Here is a 9,879-nt window from a genome sequence, read left to right as displayed (position 1 = left end):
TATCTGTTTTGGATGTTAAGGTTAAATTCTGTCGTTCTGTTCTTCAAGTTAATTAAATTTGGCTGCGGTTTTCGTATGAGTTTGTTCCTTTTCTTTCTGGGGTGTAATTTAATGGCCTCTGACCATTCTATGGTCGCTGCCAACATTTGCTTTATTAATAACTTCCACATTTTTTACTATAATGCTATAATGAAATGAAACTATAATGAAATTATGGAGTCAATATTCTTATTGATCTCAGACGGCGATTTCCATGTCCGCTCCATTTTTTTTCGAAGAATGTTTTCACGATACAAAGTGATCAAGCCAAGCCTCCGTAAAATCGTCTAGCATATGTCCTCTCTCACTGTGTGTGTGTGTGTGTGTGTGTGTGTGTGTGTGTGTGTGTGTGTGTGTGTGTGTGTGTGTGTGTGTGTGTGTGTGTGTGTGTGTGCGTGTGTGTGTGTGTGTGTGTGTGTGTGTGTGTGTGTGTGTGTGTGTGTGTGTTTACACTCCTAGGGCAGCTCACTGGTAGTTCCACAAAACAAGGTCATGTACACAGTTCTATGACATTTAATAAGTTAATAGTTAATGGCAAAGTAAAGATACTGATAAACACTGTCGTTCATTGATTTGTTCACATGTTGTACTTTTAATATTGCGATAATAGATGCAAGCCTCTTGAAAGATGGAAGATCTCATATGAAAGGGAAGATTATTCCATACAATCCCATCGTGATAGCGGATACATAATTCAGACTGCTTCAATTTTAATAATGGAAATGGGAATTTGGAAATCGAAGACCGTATCAAAATTTCTTAAATGAAATATATTATCATCGTAAATGTTTGTTGATTCATAAACACAGCACATAAATAAATGTTAATTTCACTGAATAATCTTAGAGTTCCAAAGCTTTGAATTCTAGAATAAACGGCGGTTTCAATTATTCGATCATCAATTGACAACAATGCTACAGTGAAATGTCAAAGACCAACCAACTATCCTGTTTATGATACCATGGGCACCAATAACAACGGCATCTTCCATACTAGCATTTACCGTAAACCAACATTCACTGGCCTCGGCCTACACTTACTCAGTTTTACCAGTGTTAAAACTCTGATCAGTAGAGCCTACAATTTGTGCAGCAATTGGATCGCCTTTCACCAAAAATTGTTATTTCTAAAAAGCTTCATCACAACAAATGGGTACCGATTACAGTTATTTGATAAAATAACTTTTTTTTTTTGTGTAAGAAATTCTCCAACCAGCAAATTGTCTCTACTGTCAAGAGTGACCATAAGTATGTAAAACTACCGTATCTGGGCGATTTAAGCAATGAAATCAGGAACAATTAAAAACATCCTTGCGGAATAACTACCCCAGATTAAGTTTACTTTTGTTTTCAGTAACACCAACACTATAGTAAAGATCTTGAAACAACCTATGAACTATAGTTTTGACTTGTGTTCTAATGTGGTATATTTATTTACCTGTCCTAGCTGCCAAGCTAGGTACGTGGGATCAAGTTCTTCGAACACAAAGGAAAGTCCTTCAGAACTGGCGTCACGCTGAGCAAATCATCCTTCTTGGCAATAAGAGAGCATTCACTTAAACATTCGCAACCTTTTTCTAAAGCAGATTTCAGTATTTTATCCTCTCATTCCTTCCCCCTAGACCTCATCAACTCAACTTTAGTTAGTTTAACATACTTTATTACATCACAAATATTAATGATTTATAATATATATATATATATATATATATATATATATATATATATATATATATATACATATATATATATACACACATATTTTACTGTATTCATATTTGTATTGTTGTATTTACATTATCGTATTGTTTATATTGTTTATTTACGTATTTTGTAAAAATTCAGAACCTTTCCTTGATAAATGAATTGTCTAACGACCTTATTATCTGGTTTCTGCTTACAGCACTGAGAATGAAGGCTTGTGTGATCCTTCGAAACATTTGCTAAATAAAAATTATATTCTTCACGGCCGTGTTAATCTACTTCTTCGTGATATATATATATATATATATATATATATATATATATATATATATATATATATATATATATATATATATATATGTATATATATATATATACACACACACACACATATATATATACACATACATACATATACACACACAACTTTGTTACAAAAGGCATCAAGACAAGATTCCAAGACAGAAGATAGCATCCCCGTATAGTAAAACTGGCCGTGAAGACACGTAATTTTGTCCTTTTGCACAAGTATCAGCATCTTCAAATACTTTTGTCGAGAAAGTTCATGATTCCTACTGTCAGGCTAATCTGTATACTGACTTCTTTGTCTGACAGGCCAAAGTCATGAACTGCACTACCAAGGTATGTAAAGTAGGCCTCAGAAGTCTTGGATCGTGATCTTGGTCCAGGAGACCTCTAGGACTTTGCTTCATTGCTGAATGCACCTAGAGCCACCACTAGGATTTCCAGAGACTCAGACAAAATTAGAACATCATCAGTAAAGTCTAGGTCGGAATCTTGATATTGTCCAGAGTTGGACAGTAGCTCTACCCAGTATCCAGTCCAAGCAAGTGCTGAATGGTTTTGGTGCAAGAACATAGCCTTGCCTCACTCCTGAACTAATAAGGAAGAAACTCAACAGGCCCCCACCACCTTTACAGCACTATCAGTACCTGCATACTGGCTTGCTATTAATCCAACAACCCTTATTGGTTTTCCCCTCCGTTTCAGTTTCTTCTAGTGATTTACAATCCTTGTGGACAATGCAAGATGCAAGCAGCCTATGCCTGAACTACACTGAACTATGTAAGCTGCTGCTTCATCAGAACCTTTCATGGTATATCAAGCAGTTTAATTTGTGTCATTCCTCGGTGATTCCTGCAGTCGCATTGACCCCCTTTTCACTTCCAGGGAGGAATGACAACACCCTCAACAGGTAAGGGATAATGGTACCAGTTTCTCAGATGGCACCCAGGACAGCATGCAAACCCCACACCACAGGTTCACCAACAACTTTTTACAATTCAGCTGGGATACCGCAGATATCTGCTGCTTTACCATTTCTCAACTGGAGATCACTCTCTAACTTCAGGTAAGGAGGGTGGAGCCTGATGATGGGTGGATCTAGCACAGGGCTCTTGACACTATCCGCATCCAAGTTAAATATTGGTGGATCAACCTGGTGCAATTGTTCAAATTACTCAGCCCAATGCTTTCGCACCTTAACAGGATCTGAGATAATCTGGCCACTTACTGACTGCAGCTCCCTGTGAGGAGGGTTGGAGTTCAGTTTTCTTATGGGTTGGTAGGCAGGACGAAGGCCATTTACTGTGAAATGGTCTTCGACCTCCTGTGCAAGATTCCAGATAAACTATTCCTTGTTCCTCCTCAGCAGTAACCCTGTCCTGTGCATCATGAAACGATGCAAGTTAGTGATCCCTCAAGGGCACACTCCCCCTCCCTCAACCTGTACACATGAAACACTCCAGGATGATCATTTGATTGGCGGGTGGATGAGGGTCAGAGTGCTGGTGCCAAGAGCCAGAAATCTTCAATTTCTGGGGTCTTGCAAAGTTCCAGAAAAGGAGGATATTCTTGTTTCTGGCATCAGCTCTCGAACCATGAAGACTAACATATATGTCATAGCCAGCTAGATTGCAGCTGGGTCTACAGAAACCAGAGAAAACCGCATTCGTAAATTTCATCTACATATCTATTTCCTGCCTTCATTTCCAATGAAATGAAGGCAGGAAACTATACAATACTGTAAATAAGAAAAATTAGTAGAGATTTTTATTGTGTGGGGGGAAGAGAAAATACCAAGATTTTCGTTCGTACTCGAATTGTTCTGGGAACTTGGCGTGGCCGACCACTCTGTATTTCACCCTCTCTTGATTTAACTTCCAGGTGAATTGCTGGTGTTTGTTTCAGCGAAATTTAGTAATTGATTCAGTTTCCATGGCGAGCAGAATAGGACAATTCGCGAGAAGTTTGAGGGAAGCCAGTGAAGACGCTGGAGAGAAGCCATGACAGTTGCTCCGAGCAAGGGAGATTTAAATTAATTTACATCGTGTAGAATTTATTTTATGTGGTGTTTAAGCCATTATTTTAGGTCGCATACTGCGTAGAAAATGCGTAAGGCCAAAACCCTCTCCTTTCCAGCAAAATTCTACTGTAGAATGTAAGATAGATTTCTCGTATGGAGTGATTCGGCATGATTACTTGGAGTAATTGTGGTAAACTCGATTTCTTCACTGCTTTACTTATAATGATTAATGAAATATAAAGATTTTATCTGTTTATTTTTGCGGTTCTAATAAATGTATATTTTATTTATAGTTACATCAATTTCACTCGCCTATATCATGACGGTGGGATATATTTTCATTTCAGTAGTAAAAATATGTAAATAAGTTTGGCCTTAAGTAACTCCCGGGGGAGTATTCCCGGTTGCTGGCAGCTACCAAGTGTATAGGCATGTGTATGTGTTTATATATATGTTTATACATATATATATATATATATATATATATATATATATATATATATATATATATATATATATATATATATATGAAGCCGCGGTGGCCGAGTGGTTAGAGCATCGGACTCAAGACTGTCACGACGGCAATCTGAGTTCAAGGGTTCGAGTCACCGGCCGGCGCATTGTTCCCTTGGGCAAGAAACTTCACCTCGATTGCCTACCCAGAAAAAGACATATCGCCTTGAGAAGTCAAACGCATGTGTCGTGGGGGAAGTCACCGCCATGGCACAAACCGCGGTTGATTAGGAAGGTCATCGAATCAGGCAACGGTGGCACTGCCATATAACCTCTAAGTAATGAACTGAGAGAGGCCTATGTTCTGCAGTGGAATGAATGGCTGTTGACAAAAAAAAAAAAAAAAAAAAAAAAAAAAAAAAAAAAAAAAAAAAAAAAAAAAAAATATATATATATATATATATATATATATATATATATATATATATATATATATATATAATGTGTATGTATATGTGTGTGTGTGTGTGTGTGTGTTTGTGTGTGTGTGTGTGTGTGTGTGTGTGTGTGTGTGTGTGTGTGTGTGTGTGTGTGTGTGTGTGTGTGTGTTTTGTGTGTGTGTGTGTGTGTGTTTAGTAGGATTTACTATATTCTATACATATTTATCAAAGTAATGATCTGCATTGAGAATCTCAGTATGTACATAATATACAGTAATGAAGTAGATAATATTCCTTTTTTTATACGGACTCAGGATTCAAGAAGTATTTTTAGATTAATGCTTTATTTTCATCAATGTTAACATCATTATTTTTTCAAATTTATGTCTACATAACATGTCCATAAAATTGTATGAATAATATGATCTGTTACACATTTCTTCTCACTATTCTTATTACAGAGAGGTATATTAAGTGAAGCAAGTCCGAGGTGTTTTAAGTTCATTAATATCATCACATGATTAAATAAGAGGACTTGATTATAAATGAAACCCTAGATGAGATGAAAGTTAAAATTCTCTATGGTTTTACCAACATAATTAGGACAAAATTACACTGCACCTACATTACTTATCATAAAGAAACCTTGTTATGCTGTAGAAGTGGAGATCGTGATGAATGTAGAAATTTAAGTAGGATTGTATCTACAGTGCAAAGTAGATGTAGAAATGAAGGTCGAAGACTGAAGTGGATATCTATGTCGAAGTAGATATGGATGTGGAAATAGAAATAGCAGTGGAGTAAAAGTTAAGGTCAAAATGTAAGTAGTGGATATGGAGGTCGAAGTGGAGTTTAACCTTTTGTCGTAGTAGTCGTAGATGTAGAAGTAGAGGTTGAAGTAGACGTAGAAGTAGAAGTTGATGTTGACGTTGATGTAGATGTGGATGTAGAAGTTGAGGTTGAAGTTGATGTCGAAGTAGACGTAGATGTTGATGTAGAAGTGGAAGTTGAAGTTGATGTCGAAGTAGACGTAGAAGTTGATGTAGAAGTGGAAGTAGAAGTTGAGGTTGCAGTAGACGTAGATGTGGAGGTTGAAGTTGATGTCGAAGTTGATGTAGAAGTTGAGGTTGAAGTTGATGTAGAAGTTGAGGTTGAAGTTGATGTCGAAGTGGACGTAGATGTTGATGTAGAAGTGGAAGTTGAAGTTGATGTCGAAGTAGACGTAGAAGTTGAGGTTGAAGTTGACGTCGGAGTAGACGAAGATGTGGAAAAGGAAGTTGGAGTTGATGTCGAAGTAGAAGCAGAAGTAGAAATGGATATTTCTGTAGAAATGAAAGTAGTAGAACTTAGTAAAGTGGACGGAAATGTAGCGATTGAGGTAACTGGGAAGGAGGATGTAATAAATGTCAAAGGAGTTTCTGTACTGACTGTTGTAGAGAGAGCTGTTGTAGCTACCACCGAAGGAGTGGTTGGCGGTGGAGCTGCTGTAGTAACCAGAAAGGGACCTGTTGTAGTAATTGAAAAAGGACTTGATGTAGTACCTGAGGAAGTACCTGCTGTAGTAATTTGGTTAGGGTTGGATGTAGTATCTGGAGATGGACTTAATATAGTAATTGTAGAAGGAGCTCCAGTGGTAGCTTGAGAAGGACCTGGTGTAGTAACTGAATAAGGAGTTTCTGTAGTAACTGGAGAAAGAGTAGTAAATTCAGAATTTGATGTAGTTATTGGAGAAGGAGCTACTGTAGTAGCCTCAAAAGGACTTGGTGTGGTAACTATAGGAGGATAGCGTAGTGTGGTAACTTGAGGAGTTGAAGTACTATCTGGAGAAGATTCTGTAATAACTGGAGAAGGAGTTGCTGTAGAACCCCCAGGATTTGATGTATCAAATGGAGGAGCTGCTGTAGTTACCTGAGAAGGACTTGATGCCGAGGAGGTTCTTCCTTCATTATATCGTGGACAATTTGATGTAGTAAGAGAGGGTGCTGCTGTAGTAAGTTGAGAAAGACCTGATGTAGTAGCTGGTGTGGGAGCTGCTGAAGTAACTGGAGAAATAGCTGCTGTAGTAACTGGAGAAGGAGCTGCAGTTGTAATTAGCGATGGACTTGTAGTAACTGGCAAGAGAGCTGCCGTAGTACCTGTAAAATGAGCTACCGTTGTAAGTGAAGAGGGTGTTGCTGTAGTTACAGATGGGGACTTGCTGTAGTTTTTGGCGAAGCAGGCGTTGTATCTTTTACAGATGATGGAGCAGTTTCGGTACTGTTAGTTTAGTTGAGGAGTAACTGTTGCATTAACTGAAGGAGCAGTTACGGTACCGTTAATAGGTGAGGGAACAGTTGCGGTACTATTAATTAGTGGAGGAGCAGCTGTTGAACCATTGACTGATGGGTGAGCTGTACCGTTAATTGGTAAAGAAACTGTAACAACGACTGATGAAACAGCATCTGTTGTAACATTTAATGAAGAAGGGGCAACTGTTGATCCCATTGACTGTGGTGTGACCATTAAACTGTGGGGTGGGAAGCTAGCTGGCACTGTCGTATTGTTCAGCATTGAAGTAACATTTGCTGTTCCAGAAGTCGTTGAAGGCATGGTCGTTGAGTTATTATCTGTAGATGATACAGGCACGGGGGGAAAAAAAAAAAAAATTATTAAGAATCAAAGAAAAATAGAAAAAGAAAGAAAAAAAGAAGGCACAGTAATAAATATTTATCTTCACATAATTCATTGTATAATGACATGGCTGTTAAGCGACAACTAATACTTACTTGGAAGGCAACATTTACACCTTTTCCCTATGCAGCCTTTCGAATCTATTGTTCCATGTACAGTCCTTTTCTACGAACACACACAAAACCAGAGATCTCCAGCTCTATTGGGGGCAAAATCGTTCGGTACACTCGTCAAAACACAACTATCTTACAATAGTCGGCTGTCGTTCCTCGCAAGCATTCTTTATTACCTCAATCAGACATACGCGCTCTGCTCTGGGGGCGGCTCTCTTGGGCAGTTTCCTCCTTTTTCTTTGGTACACTTTTTCTTCGCTCCTCTCTGCGCATGCATCTTCTGTAGGTTCTGTAAGGGTTAGTTGTACTCACGATTAAAAAATTTCACTTTGCGAAAGAGACACCCTGAAAAGTGCTTTTAAAAAACCAAAAGCTGTTTATTAGGATTAATCATTCCCAAAACTCGGCATAAATATTCCAAATGAGAGACTTCATACCATCTTGTAAATATAACAATGAAAACGTTCTCAGAAAATACACGTCCACATAATAAATGAATTCCATTCATATTACACCAAAATCATAAAAACAAAATGCTATATGTAAAATTCATAATAATTTTAGTGTATAATATATATATATATTATAATATATATATATAATATATATATAATAATATATGGTTGTTATATATGTATATATCAAATACATATACATATACAATATCATGGTGTCCATATGTTATATATATACATATATATTCTATTATGCATATATATGTAGATATATTATATAATATTATATATATATATTTATATATATATAATATATATAGTATAGATATATAATATTATATATATATATATAGAATGATATATATATAAGCATTTATATAATTACGCATTTATTTAAATATATAGATAAACATACATACATACATAACAAATATAGATATATATATATATATATTATATATATTATATATATATATAATTTTTATTTTTATATATGTTATATAATGTGATATGTGTGTGTGGTGTGTGTGTGTGGTGTGTGTTGTGTTGTGTTGTGTGTGTGTGTGTGTGGGGTGTGGTGTGTATGTATTATTTGTATATAATGTGGGTGTATTGTTGTGTACATACTACATGCATTCCACACACACCCACACACACACCACATCCACACACACACACACACACCATATAATATATTATTTAAAATATATATATATTATAGTAAATAGAGATTGCAAACAAATATATAATAGTATATATATATATTATATATATATATATATATTACACCCACACACGCACACAACCAGACACCATACATATGGAGTGATACCACCCCACACACATACACACAACACACATCACACACACACACGCACACAACACACAGACACACACACACACCACCACACAGCACACACACAAACACACAAGACAAGAGACACACACACAGAAGACCACACCACACACACACAACCACACACCACACACACACCACGACAGCACACACAAAAAACAGACACACACACCACGCACATATATATTATATTATATATTATATATATATAATATTATATATATATATATGTTGTAGATCTATTATATATATATATATAATATATATATATATATATAATTATATGGTTTTTTTTTAGAAAAAAAAAAAAAATTGTGTTATAATATATGTTATATATATTATATATATGATATTATATATATATATATATATATATTATATATATATGTTATATATAATATATATATATATATATATATATATATATATATAGTATATATATATATATATGTAAATATAATATGTTATATATATAGAGATATAGAATATTAGATATATATATTAATATATATTATAATGTATATATAGAACGCATATTAAACCAACACACACACCCACACACAGACACAGAGACACAACACACGCCACACACACACACCAACACACACACACACACCACCACACACACACACACACACACACACACGACACACACATATCTATCTTATATTATATATATATATTATATATATATATATATATATATATAATATATATATAAAAAGGTGTGTGTGATGTGTGTGTGTGTGTGATGTGTATATAAAACATATATAACACAAACACACACACACGCACACACACACACACACACACAGCCACACACA

At 35.7% G+C, this 9,879-nt stretch overlaps 1 protein-coding gene across 1 annotated transcript; it reads right to left on the bottom strand.

The window, feature by feature from the left end:
- Positions 1 to 5,395: 5,395 nt before the first annotated feature.
- On the bottom strand, positions 5,396 to 7,550 carry LOC119598052 (uncharacterized protein DDB_G0271670-like). Its single transcript, XM_037947690.1, has 2 exons — positions 7,248 to 7,550; positions 5,396 to 7,217 (listed from the first exon to the last, which is right to left on the bottom strand). The coding sequence occupies exons 1-2, from the start codon at positions 7,548 to 7,550 to the stop codon at positions 5,814 to 5,816; spliced, it is 1,707 nt and encodes a 568-aa protein (XP_037803618.1). The 3' UTR covers positions 5,396 to 5,813.
- Positions 7,551 to 9,879: the final 2,329 nt, after the last annotated feature.

Source organism: Penaeus monodon, chromosome 40 (genome assembly GCF_015228065.2).
Source record: "Penaeus monodon isolate SGIC_2016 chromosome 40, NSTDA_Pmon_1, whole genome shotgun sequence".
In the NCBI taxonomy this organism is placed as follows: domain Eukaryota; kingdom Metazoa; phylum Arthropoda; class Malacostraca; order Decapoda; family Penaeidae; genus Penaeus; species Penaeus monodon.
Note: the sequence above shows the minus strand (reverse complement) of the source record. Positions and strands in the feature narration are given on the sequence as shown.

Bases quoted from the DNA above. Each gene is read 5' to 3' on its own strand.
- LOC119598052 (XM_037947690.1), bottom strand. From the start codon at position 7,550: ATGCCTTCAACGACTTCTGGAACAGCAAATGTTACTTCAATGCTGAAC. The intron at 7,218-7,247 runs GCAACAGTTACT...CTAAACTAACAG, and splicing joins TAACTGCTCCTTCAGTTAAT to TACCGAAACTGCTCCATCAT.